Source organism: Macaca thibetana, chromosome X, assembly GCF_024542745.1.
Source record: "Macaca thibetana thibetana isolate TM-01 chromosome X, ASM2454274v1, whole genome shotgun sequence".
Classification (NCBI taxonomy): Eukaryota; Metazoa; Chordata; class Mammalia; order Primates; family Cercopithecidae; genus Macaca; species Macaca thibetana.
This window is the reverse complement of record NC_065598.1, coordinates 139,975,642-139,989,051: the sequence shown is the minus strand read 5'-3', so window position 1 is coordinate 139,989,051 and position 13,410 is coordinate 139,975,642. Positions and strand designations below refer to the sequence as shown.

The following is a 13,410-nucleotide window of genomic DNA, read 5'->3' as shown; positions in this document are numbered from 1 at the left end:
TAGGCATGCACCACCACGCCTAGTTAATTTTCTATTTTTAGTGGAGATGGGGTTTCACCATGTTGGTCAGGCTGGTCTTGAACTCCTGACCTCAGGTGATCCAGCTGTCTTGGCCTCCCAAAGTGCTGGAATTACAGGCATGACCCAGTTATTCTGAATTTTCTGTCTGAAAGGTCACATATCTGTTTCTCCAGAATTGGTTCCTGTGGCTTATTTACTTCATTTGGTGAGGTTATGTTTTCCTAGATGTTGTTGATACTAGTAGATATTCTTCAGTGTCTGGTCATTGAAGAGTTAGGTATTTATTGTAGTCTTCACTGTCTGGGCTTGTTTGTGACCGTCCTTTTTGAGAATATTTTCCAGCTATTTGCAAATACTTGGGGGGTTTTGTTTTAAACTGTATCTGCTTTAGGGGTCCCCCATGCCTAGTAATGCTGCAGTTCTTGCATAGTTCTGGAGGTACCACCTTGACGGTTTCAGAAAAAATCCAGGAGAAGTCTCTGAGTTATGAGGCAGAGACTCCTGTTCTCTTCCCCTACTTTCTCCCACACAAAGTGTGTGTCTCTCTCTCCATGTTCTGAGCCACCTAAAGCTGGGGGTAGAGTGACACAGACACTCTTGTATCCACCAACACTATGACTGTGCTGGGTCAGACCTGAAGCCAGCACAGAGCTACGTCTTGCCAAAGCCCTGCTATAACCACTCCCTGGCTACTGTCTATATTTTCTCAAAGCCCTGAGGCTCTATATTCAGCAGGTGGCAAAGCTAGCCATGACTGTGTCCTTCCTTTCAGGGCAGTGAGTTCCCTCAGGTGGGTTCAGAGGTGTCATCCAGGAGTCAGAGATTAGAGTTAAAGACCTGGTGTACTATTGTATTGCAGCTGAGCTGGCACTCAAACCACAAGAAGCAGTTCTTCCCACACTTTCCTCTCTTTTTCAAAGGCAGGGCAGCCTCACCGTGTAGCCACCCCTACTACAGGCCATGGAGAGTACCGCAACACTACCACTGATGCTCCCATAAGTCCCCAGGGTTCTTGAGTCAGCTGGTGGTTCTTGAGAATGCTGCCAGGCCTGGGACTCACCCTTCAGGGCAGTGGGTACCTGTCTGGTCACAGGCAGGTCCAGAATTGCTGTCAAACGGTCAAGTCCTGGAATTCAGGACCCCAATAGCCCACTTGTTACTCTGTTGCCCTCTTACCATGCTGGTACCTGAAACCAGTATGTCTCAGAGGTTCACCCAAGGTCCTTGATGCAGTACCTGGGTATCGCTGCTGTTTATTCAAGAACCAAGGGCTATTCAGTTGGCCGGTGATGAATGCTGCCAGGGCTTGGTCATTTCTTTCAAGGCAGCAAGTTTCTTTTTGGCCCAGGGTGTGTCTAGAAATGTTGTTTAGGGGCTAGTGCCTGGAGCAGGGGCTTCACAACCCTGACCAGTGCCCTGTCCTGCTGTGGTTGAGCTGGTATTCAAGATGCAAGAAAACAAACAAAAAAAAATGATCCTCACTATTCCATCTCCTCTCCTCAAGCGGAAGGAAGGACTCTTTTATGGAGCTGCTAGCTGTGCGGTCTGGGGCTAGAGAGGGGTGATGCCAGCACTCCCTTGGCTGCCCCAGCTGGTATCTCGGTAGGTCATGTGCACCCCTCCACAGCCCCGCTGATTACTGGGATGGGAAATTGCCTTCTGGCTAGAGGTGGTTTAAATGTCCCCTTCCCAGGTGGGAGTCAGCTGAGTTTGGACTGGTTTTCCTTTCTCCTGTAAGAGACAGCGCTGAGTTCAGTGTTGAATGATGAATTTCAGGAAATTATAATGCAAAATGGAAGTGTTATAAAGCTGATAATAGACACACTTTCCTAAAAATGATCTCACCACATCACACCTAACCCCTTCTCACCACCTTGCAGTTCTCGTTCCATGGAAAAAAGCTCCTCAAACTTAGTGTTTTACTTTCCTTTTTCCCAAGTCATGGCAATTTTGAATATTCACAATTGGCAGGTATCAACACATTTCTAAAGCATACTTATCTTGATTAAAGACTGTTGAGGTCATTGAAACAGTAACATAAATATTTAAGATGCATTGAAAATTTTGTTTTAAAATTGGCTTTTCAATCACTTCATTATAAGCAATGCTTTCCTGCTGTTTATTTACTTCTACATCTCCTATCTTCTTTTGTATTGTGCTTTGTATTTTAAAGAACATTTACTCTTTATAAAGCATATATTTCTAACCTTGGAAAATATAAAATGGAAAGGGGATGTGAATACCTTTGATAGGTACATTCAGCAGAACAATGTGCTGCCGGGTACAGTTGCATGAACATATACACATCTCCGCTTTCTGTTAGATAAAATTTTAAGCAGAAAATTTTCTTTAGGAATCAGTTATCCCCCAGGACTTATGTACAATGTCTGGCTAACTAACTGTCAACCTGTGGGTCTGTCCACCAACCCTACAGGACCTCATATCCCTCCCTTCTCAAATGCCTACTTCTTCCCTTCCCTTCCTCCCCACCATCAGAAAACAGACAGCTACACAGTCATCAGCTTCTCAAACTTGATTTTATTGTAATCATCGCCATTGGTGGTGAGGATTTGTCCAATGTGGTTTCTCCATGTTTGACTAGTTCTCCTCACCCTCCTGTGAAGATCCTTCAGATAAGTCTGGGTCTTCGTCCTCCATTGAATATCCTTCAGCTGAGTCTAGGTCTTTATCCTCCTGTGAAGATCCTTCAGATGGGTCTAGGTCTTCATCCTCCTGTGAATATCCTTCATATAAGCCTAGGTCTTCATACTCTTGTGAAAATCCTTCAGGTAAGTCTAGGTCTTCATCCTCCTGTGAATATCCTTCAGCTGAGTCTAGGTCTTCATCCTCATGTGAAGATCTTTCAGATAAGTCTAGGTCTTCGTCCTCTTGTGCAGATCCTTCAGATAAACCTAGGTCTTCATCCTCCTGTGAAGATCCTTCGGGTAAGTCTAGGTCTTCATCCTCCTCTGAAGATCCTTCAAGTAAGTCTAGTTCCTCATCCTGCTTTGAAGATCCTTCAGGTAAGTCTAGGTCTTCATCCTCCTGTGAAGATCCTTCAAGTAATTCTAGTTCCTCATCCTGCTTTGAAAATTCTTCAGATGAATCTAGGTCTTCATCCTCCTGTGAAGATCCTTCAGCTGAGTCTAGGCCTTCGTCCTCCTCCTCTTGGACTGGATTGATGGAGTTCTCTCGGGACTGGTCATTCTCCAGTTGATTTGAATTTATTTTCTTAACCTTCCTGTAGCAAAACACTAATACTGTTGGATATTCTGATGTTTTCATCTTTTTCAAACTCGGTTCAGGGGCTAAGTCCCTGTTTGGTGTCTCCTGCATGTGTTAAGAAAACAGGGAGAGGCCAGAAAGACATTATTTTGGGTGAATAGGATAGAGACTGGATAGCAAGGGGGGCTTTATGAGAAGGAATGCAGGTTGAATAAGGGGTTTGTGCCAGAGAAGAACAAGGTGGAATCATAGGGTAGGGATCTATAGGGAAGAAGAAAAGGAGCATGGGTAGGGTCACCTGTTAGTCCAAACTGCACCATTTTGTAAGCTCCCTGATATTTTGCAGACCTTGGTCAAAGTGAAACATTCCATGGGGGTTCAGGCCGGGAGAAACATCCTGCTTAACCACCTGACCACAAGGAGGACAAAGGCTCAACTAAAGAAACATCCCTATCATATCTTGCTTGGCAAAGTTCTAAGGAACACCACAATGATATTCCACCGGAAAAAGGGCCACACCACCTGATCATAAGAACATCTTATCAATATCCTGCCGGGCAGCAAGCCATACTGCCCAGATCCCTCCCACCCATACCTGTAAGGACCCCAGGCTGTAAGCAGTGGTGGGATCTGGCATGAAGCTGGTCCCCCACTTCCACAGTTGTCTGCAATATTCCTGTCCTGTTGTTTGGGCTGCCCCCTCTCTGTGTGCCTCTCTGTGTGTCTTTCTTTCATCCCCACCTTCTCTTCAAAACCTAACATTTTGGTGTCAAAACCTGGAATGGTGATTGGGTTCTAATGGGTAAGTTTTCTTTTGCAACCGGGAAAGCAGCAAGCAGCACAAACAAGACTGGGGCCTGCTTCCAGATCCTGAGTGATCTCCCTGTTCCTAGTCCGGTTCCCCTTATTCTCTAGTCTTCTCGAGCCCTGGGCTAACCTCCAGATATTGATCAAACTCTCCAGCTTTTTTTTCCCCCTTCCTTCCCCTTTCTGGGCAGCTGCAACAAGGATCACCCCCATTGCTGGACATCACATCCAACACTGAGCTTCAATTAGTGGGTGAGTGTCCGTCTTCCTCCTTTCTGGATTCCTCTCTATTTCTGCCTGTTCTCCAAAAAAAATCAAGTGCTGGGTGAGAGTTCTCCCCAGTCACCAGGTGACTGCAGCCTCCCTTTTCAGGCGACAGCCTCAGAACGCTTGCCACTCTGGCCGCTCCGGCCTCTGGGGAGCATAAATAGTACGGGGCTGCCCCGACTCTCCAGGTCCCTTCTCCCAGGAGGAATCAAGTACTCACTTTCCTCTGGGGTATTCACTTCTCTCTGGAGTGCTCGCTCCCCACTGGGGTATTCACTGCCTTCCAGGGTACTCACTTTCCTCAGGGGTATTCACTCCTATCCAGAGTATACACTCCCCTCTTCCATAAAACACAACATTCAACTTCCAAATTCAACATAATCTAAAAAACTTTCTCCAACACAATGGTAAATGATCTGAAGTGCTTTGCTTATCTTCTTTCATGCCTCACTCTCTCTCTCTGCCAATCTTATTCACCTTTTCAAATATTCCTCCTCAAGGAGAAACCCCCCAAAATGCCTCCTCCTACAGACAAGGCTTCCTCCTCTGAATTTCAACCTGGCCAACACACCCTTTCCTCTGCCTCCTGCCCACCACCAATCCCTCCACCTTCTCCTTCGGATCCGGCTCCTCCACCCCCTTATTGTCGCCCTCCATCCCCCTTCCTTCTCCACCTCAAACCAGGTCTCATGCCCAGCCCTCTTTTGCCGAAAACCAGGCACGTGTCCAAAGGTCTTCCAAAGTCCTTCCCTTGCAGGAGGTCGCGAGGGCTGAAGGCATAATCTGAATTCAAGTTCCCTTCTCTCTAGCTGACTTCTCCCATAGTGAAAAGAGACTTGGCTCCTTTTCAATGGATCCTACCTCCTTCCACAAGGAATTTCTCTACTTCTCTAAATCTTATGGCCTTACCTGCCATGACATATATGTCATCCTCTCCTCTACCCTCACCTTGGAGGACAGGGAACACATCTTTATTGGCACCCAGGCCCATGAGAACACCCTCCACCAACAAGATGCTTCTCATAACCCAATAGGAACCGTAGCTGTCCCCAGAACTGACCCCAGTTGGAATTTTCAGGCGACTTCCGTAGACAGACAGAAACCGGGCCATACGATATCATGCCTTCTAGCTGGCATAAATAAAGCTGCCCCTGCTCCTTTCATCTCCCGCCTTTCAAAGGTCACAACTAAATAGACCACCTTAAGCCCTGATACCAATAAGGGGAAAATCGACCTCCATTTACACTTTATCTCCCGGTCAGCCCCAGACATTTGAAAGAAACTTTAAAAACTGGAGGATGGCCCTCAAACCTCCCAAAGAGACTTAATCAAAGTGGCCTTTAAGGTCTTTAAGAATAGAGAGGAAGAACTAAAAACCCCAAACCTAAAAAGGGACCAGGCTAAATACCACATGCTGATAGCTGCCACTCAACAGGGTTCCCAAGGCATACAGAATTCCTCAACTTGGCAACGGTCAACTCCAGGAGCCTGTTGTAAGTGCGTCCAACATGGACACTAGGAAAAAGTCTACCCAATCCCAGGACACTCTGGAAACCTTGCCCCATCTGTGGTATCAAGCAACACTGGAAGTCAGACTGTGCTCAGTAAAACTCTTCATCCTGCTTCACCACCTGTACCTGAAGTCTGATGGGGCCTGGAGTCCACCGCCCCCACCGCCATCACCACCACAGAACCCAGGGTAATGCTATCAGTCTCTGGTAAGCCCATGTCTTTCCTATTGGATACTCAATAGGACAACTAGTTACTCAGTTTTACCAGAATATTCTGGACCCTTTTTCAGTTCTTCGATCTCTGTTGTGAGAATCAATGGAATCGCCTCTAGGCACAAACAGACTGGTCCTTTAATTAATTAATTGATTAATTTATTTATTTTGAGACAGAGTTTCGCTCTGTCGCCCAGGCTGGAGTGCAGTGGCGCGATCTCTGCTCACTGCTAGCTCTGCCTCCCAGGTTCACACCATTCTCCTGCTTCAGCCTCCCAAGTAGCTGGGACTACAGGCGCCCGCCACCATGCCTGGCTAATTTTTTTTTTTTTTTTTGTATTTTTAGTAGAGATGGGGTTTCACCATGTTAGCCAGAATGGTCTCAATCTCCTGACGTCATGATCTGCCCACCTCAGCCTCCCAAAGTGCTGGGTTTACAGGTGTGAGCCACCGCGCCCAGCCCCCAGACTGGTCCTTTATTATACAACCTATTCAACACCCCTCTTCACCCACTGTTTCCTGGTTATTCCTCAATCCCCTACATGTATCTTGGGGTAGGACATATTAAGTCAATCCCAGGTCTCCATGCAATGTGGCTCCTACAATTCTACAACTTTTATTTTACTCTGACACCCAAATGCTTCCCTCTTCTCCCACTCATCCTCAGTATCTACCCTGTTACCTTCTGTTAATTCTGAAGTTTGGAATGTTTCTAAACCCACAATAGCCACACATCACATCCCAGTTAAAATAACTCTTCAAAACCCCTCCATTTTCCTTCATCAGTCTTAACATATCCTTAATCCAGCCTTGCTTAGGGGCCTAAAACCTATTATCTGTAAATTTTGCAAGCTCAAATTCTCAAGCCTGTCAACTCTCACCACAACACCCCTTTTCTGGCTTTCCAAAAGACAGACAAGACTTACTCCTTTGTCCAGGATCTCCAAGTTGTTAACCAGGCAGTGGTACCAATCCATCTGGTGGTCTGCAACCCATATACTCTACTCTCCCATATTCCTACATCTACCACACACTCCTCTGTGTTGGAGCTAAAAGATGCCTATTTCACTATTCCCTTAAACCCAGCTTACCAAAGTCTCTTTGTTTTAACTTAGTCAAATCCTAGTACTCACATGTCCACCCAACTAACATGGATTATACTCCCACAGGGGTTCCGGGATAGCCCCCACCTATTCAGACAGGCCCTCATCAAGGACCTAGCTGAACTTCCTGTTTTTCCTAGTGCCCTCCTCCGATACGTCAATGACCTCCTTCTCTGTAGCCCCTTCCTTAACCTGTCCATTCAACACACCACTCAGGTTTTAAACTTCCTCCATAATCGAGGATATTGGGCCTAACCCACAAAATCTCAGGTAGCACAAACATGGGTTTGTCCTAACCCCTAATTCTCGAACCATCCCAACCCAATGAAAGGAGCTAATTTGGGACATGCCCCTTCCCCACACACAAAAAAGGACCTCCCCTCCTTCTTGGGCCTTGTGGGATACTTCTGGCTGTGAATTCCCAACTTTGACTTGCTGGCCAAGGCGCTCTACATAGCCTCTCATGGGCTTATCCTAAAACCCCCAAACCCAGCTTATCCCATAAATTCCCACAAAAACAAAACTAAACTAAACTACACTAAAAAATGCCCTTTTAATTGCACTGGCACTGGGACTGCCCAATCCCAAGCCCTGTACTTTGTATGTATATTCCGACCAAGGCCTTGCTCTTGGACTACTCTGCCAAACATACGGCGACGCCGCACAAGCCATTGCACATCTCTCAAAACAACTGGACTCTGTCATCCAAGGCTGGTCACTCAGACTAAAAATCTTGGGTGTGGCCACATCGCTGGCCTTAGAGGCACGGAAACTCCCTCTCTACCAACACATTACTATTGCATCTTCCCATTACCCACAGGACCTCATAAACCATCAATTTCTTCTATCCCTCCCACCATCCCACTTTCAGCAGGTACATGCCTTATTCATAGGTAACCCTCTGATCACCTTCCAGAGATATAAAACTCTCAACTCAGCCACCCTCCTTCCTGTAAGCACTTCTGACTCTAAGCTCTCTCTCTCCTGTCTGGACCTCTTAGACTCCCTCTCCTCCCACTTCGAACACATTTCAGGTGCCCTTTTGCAGGGAACACATACCTGGTTAATTAATGGAAGCTCTTTTAGGGACCCATGTCCAGCAGCTAGCTATGCCATCATTGCTGAAAATAAACTCCTAGAATCCAGTGCTCTCCCACCCCATGCTACCTCTCAACAGGAAAAGCTAGTTGCCCTAACCAGGACCCTCACCCTAGCAAAGGCAAAGAGGGTCAACATTTACACCAATTCCAAATATGCATACCATGTCCTACACTCTCATGCCTTAATCTGGCAGGAACAGGGTTTCCTAACTGCAAAAGGAACCCCCATAAGAAATGGCAAACCTATACATAAGCTGCTGGGGGTGGATAAACTACCACTGATGGCCACCATTATCCATTGCAAGGGACACCGGAAGGCTACAGATGCCATAACCGAGAATTCAGCAGCCTGGCAGGCAGCCCTTACAACCCCATCGTTATTGCTCATTTTTCCCAGCATACACCCCGTATATACCCAGGAGGAACAAATCCCAATTGCCAGGACTGGTGTCATTCAGGAAAAAATGGTTCTACCTCAATGATAAAGTGTCTTGCCCAAGTTTTAAAAACTATCTGTTCTTTTATATGTGCACAACCATTTCCATGCCGGTTACTGCCCCTACTCCAGCTTTTAAAAACTTATATACATTCTTCCACCATAGCTGCCCATCTCAAACATATTACTAAGGCATGCTCCCTTTGCACTCAAACTTCCCCTCAGGAAGCTATCAAACCACCTCCTTTTCAACCACAAGGCCTGAGGACACTTACCAGGGCAGGACTAGCAAATCAACATCACTCACATGCCCCCCATAAAATGATTCCTCTACATTCTGACAATGGTAGATACATTCTCTGGATGGATAAAAGCTTTTCCTACCACCACCGAAAAGACGCACACCATCGCTTCTATTCTCTCCACCCATATTATCCACCGGTTTAAACTCCCGTTTTGCATCCAATCAAACAATGGGCCAATTTGTTTCACAGTTTAACCAACAGCTGATAAAGGCTCTAAACATTAAATGGGCTTTGCATATTCCTTACCACTCCCAATCTTCAGGAAAAATTGTATAAAAAACAACAACTAACCAACCTTCCCTAAAGGATAAAATGGCCTGGACTTCACTTCTCCCACTGTTCCTCATGCGTTTATGAGTCATTTCCCAAAAGCCCCTCAGTGTACGCCCATTTAAGCTCATGTACAAATGCCCCTTTATCCTCCAGAATCTCCCTGTATTCTCTCCCCCTTCTATATGGAATACTTGGCCGGCGTTACACCTCACCCAACACCTAATGAGACAGTATGCAAATGCTTACTGACCCAGCCTAAACGTCCATCCTGAAAACACTCCTCCCTGTCCCTACAACCAGGGGACTGGGTCTGAATCACAGACTCCTCCTCCTCCCCTCTCCAACCTGTGTGGATGAGTCCTCACCAGGTTATCCTAACTACTCTGACTGGGGCAAAGCTAACATCCTTTCCACACTGAATGCACCATTCCAAACTAAAAAGAGCACCAGATCCACATGTTGAGATTTGTTCACCCCCAAATTATTCTCCTTCCCTCACAGGACCAACCTCACTGCACTTAACAAGAATTCCAGAAGTTGCCAGTACAAATGCCCTAGTCCATAACACTCTCCGTCGCCAATTTCCAATATTTTACCTCCTACTTGATTTCAGATCTTTCCTGGTTTCCCTTCCCCATGTCCCTGAATAGTCCTGCCAGTTTCTCACACTAATGCAGGAGGTAAGACTGCAGGGCACCTTCCAAAATTTCACTCCTACTCAAATCTCCTTTTTCTCCTTTGTCCTCTTTGTCTGTGGGATATTCTAAGTGCCCACCCTGAATGTCTAACAATTGAGCCCCCTTCATCAGCCTCACACATTGCCCGTTAAATCAGTCACACTCCCCTTTTACTTCCAACTGTTAAACTTGTTTGTCCACACAAATCCATTAGTTCACAGCCCTTCCTGTCAACCTGGCCACATAAACCTGGTCCAAAATAAACCTGCATCTCACCCAATTGACCAATTCATTCCCCAACCTGTTTATAATCTTGCTCGGCTAAACACCTTTTCCCCCCAATCCATCAAATCCACCCACACAGTCACACACAGGGCTGTCACCCTCCTTCGCCTCATAGCCTCTTAACTGAAGATGTTACCAGTCAGATTTCATAAAACACCTCTTACCAACCCCTCCCCTCTCTGACGGCACCGCTCTCCATGTATCCAACTCAAAGGTGCTCCCTGGAAAAAATCCACAAACATTTCCCTCAACTGCAACCTGTATCCTTCTGCCCTGTCAGGACCACAGTGGCTAATAGTTACAAAAACCCATTTCTCCCTCTCTCTCCAAAACCACACAGCCTTCACCTCCTCCCCCACCACCATTTCCTATCAGGCCCTCAGAGGGGCTACCCTTGCTGGCAGCTATTCAACTTGGAAAAATATAAAAGTTAAAACAAAGGGTTTGTGCAGAATTCAACCCCCACCTTCTCATGGCTTGCCACCATAACCTACAAGTTTTGTTAACCACCATAACGTACAACTTTTTGCGAATCTAAACATTAACATTTTGCCTAACACGCAGACCATCCAGGTTCCTTTAGTAGCTTCTGTCTCATCTTCCTCCACACACACTAAGCAGGCTCTACATCTCATTCTAGTGTTAGCAGAACTAAACACCTCTGCTGCACTCAGCACTGGGATAGCAGGTGGCCCCTTTCTTAGGGCCCTTAATCTTCCTCCTCCTCATACTACAATTGGCCCATGTATACTCACCTTCATATCCTGCTTTATCTCCCGAAGGCCAAACTCCCTCGTCCACGCAGCCACCCAGCAACACATGGATACCATCCTTCTCCTCTGCCAAGTCCAGTACCAGTGCCCCCAGGAAAACCACTCTGAAGTCCAACACCCACTGCTTCAAAACCCAAACCCTGATTAGAGCTCCCCTATCCAGCAGGAGGCAGCCAGATACTCAACAACGCCCCTCTTCCTTTTATACTAAAGTAGAAGGCAAAGAATGCGAGTCCAAACCACCATTTAGTAAGCCCCCTGCTATTTTGCAGACTTTGGTCAAAGTGAAACATTCCATGGGGGTTCGGGCTGGGAGAAAAATCTTACCTAATCATCGTAACACAAGGCGGACAAAGGCCCAACTAAAGAAATTTTCCTATCATATCTTGCTGGGCAAAGTTCCAAGAAACACCATAATGGCATCCCACTGGAAAAAGGGCCAAACAGCCTGATCATAAAACCATCTTATCAATATCCTGCCAGGCAGGAAGCCATACTGCCCAGGCCCCTCCCACCCATACCTACAAGCACCCCAGCCTGTAAGCAGCGGTGGGCTCTGGCATTAAGCAGGTCCCCCACTTCCACAGGTGTCTGCAGTATTCCTGTGTTGCTGTTTGAGCCGCCCCTGCCCTGTGTGTCTTTCTTTCACCCATGCCTTCCCTTCAAAACCTAACAATCTTACCTCATCATTTTTGTTGTTGGATTCACAGGGGCTCTTTCTCTTCTCCCCATTGGTGCTTGAAGTTGGCTGTTCCATGATTGTGGTTGGTTGTAGAATGTCTATAGTAGGCTCTTGTAGAGTCCAGACTTCCACAGCTATATTGAAGCTTCCCAGGGAGATGTCCCAGAGCTCTTGCCCTCCCTATATATACCCTCCTGGTGACAAGGCAAAGCCACGCCCTTGAGCTTTGTTTGATCATACAGGCGGCGTCCCAGCCAATGGCAGTCCTAGGGTGGCTTTGGCATCACAAAGCACCACTGCTGCCCACTCCCTGGGCTTGCGGGGGAGGGGAAAGGGGTGTAGAGGAAACCAAATGCTGTTGTTGTTTCGGCATCCCCTGAAGACGATGCATCCCAAACGGATCTGCCGCCGCTCCTCATTTCTCCATGTTTAATGTTCATGGTTCACATGGAAGCGAGAGGATGGTTCCTTCAAGCCCTTCCCCACAGCCATTCCTAGTAAGTGATTCATTCTTTTGTCTTCCAGCACCCACCATGCCCTAGTATTTTACATGTCTCACCTCAAATCCCTCCAAGCTAGTGTGGCTACATTTAGTTATTAATTACTAGTTACATTTAATTATTATTAATTAATAATAATAATAAATTATCCCATTTCCCTCCTATAGTTCCTTCAAATGCACCTTGAAGACCATTTACTTTTAGGCTACTGCCAGGCAAATTTCAACCCATGTTCTTTTGCGCAATGTCCATGTAGAATCTGAAACAATGGCCTTCAGTCTGTCAGAACTTTAGTGAATAAACATTCTTTACTGTGTATTCTAGTCTTGTTTCAAATGGGGGGTGTATGTTCATAGTAAATGTAGTCTCCCAACATGAATTCTGCCAGTATGTGGGTGGGGGAAGGAGTGGATATTCAAGTGCTGGAAGTTGTTACATGCAGGATACTACAATCTAAGACCAACATGTGCACCAGTGTGGGCGTAGTTAAGCTTTGTACTGGAGGTCGTGTCCAGTGCCAAAAAAAAAAAAAAAAGCATTCAGATTGGAAGGGAGAAGTAAAAGGATCTTTTGTCAAAGACTACCTGAGAGTATATGTAGAAAAGTCAATCTAAAAAAATGCTTCTACAATAATTGAGGTTAGCAACATTGCAGAGTGAGAGATCAACATATACATCAATTGTATGTTTATATATTAAAAGTTATATATTAGAAGAGACAGTGTTTCAGCCAGTGGTAGTCCTAGGGTGGACTGGAAGTTAATTTCAACAACTGAAAGTTGAAACTAAGAACAATTGCAATTTAAAATATCACTAAAAATAGTAAGGCTCAGGGACAAATCTGAACAAAGATGTAAATGACTTGTACGCTGAAAACTACAAAAAAATTGCAAAGATAAATTAATGGCATAGAAAAATTAAAATATATTCTTTGATTTTTGGTTAGATGATTAATATTGTAAGATGGCAGTTATTTCCAAATTCATCTATAGTTTCAACTTAATTCTAACCAAAATTCTAAAATAGCTTTTTAATAGAAATTGACAAGATAATTACAACATTCATATGGAAATGTAATGTGCCTAGAATAGCCAAAAGACAAGTGTTGAATCTTAAAAAGCTCTGGATTGTATCAATGTCAGTGTTCTAGTTTTGATAGTGTAATGTGGTAGTGTACTGAAGAGTGTACTATTGGGAGAGACTGGTTGAAAGGTACATAAGGACTCCATGTAT

The 13,410-nt window shown here is 45.5% G+C and overlaps 1 protein-coding gene across 1 annotated transcript; it reads right to left on the bottom strand.

Annotated features, from left to right (window-relative positions):
• Nucleotides 1-2,541: 2,541 nt before the first annotated feature.
• Nucleotides 2,542-11,839, bottom strand: LOC126946872 (sperm protein associated with the nucleus on the X chromosome N2-like). The gene is made up of 2 exons (XM_050777586.1): nucleotides 11,679-11,839; nucleotides 2,542-3,351 (listed from the first exon to the last, which is right to left on the bottom strand). Exons 1-2 carry the CDS (start codon nucleotides 11,751-11,753, stop codon nucleotides 2,620-2,622), a joined length of 807 nt encoding a protein of 268 aa, XP_050633543.1. The 5' UTR covers nucleotides 11,754-11,839; the 3' UTR covers nucleotides 2,542-2,619.
• Nucleotides 11,840-13,410: the final 1,571 nt, after the last annotated feature.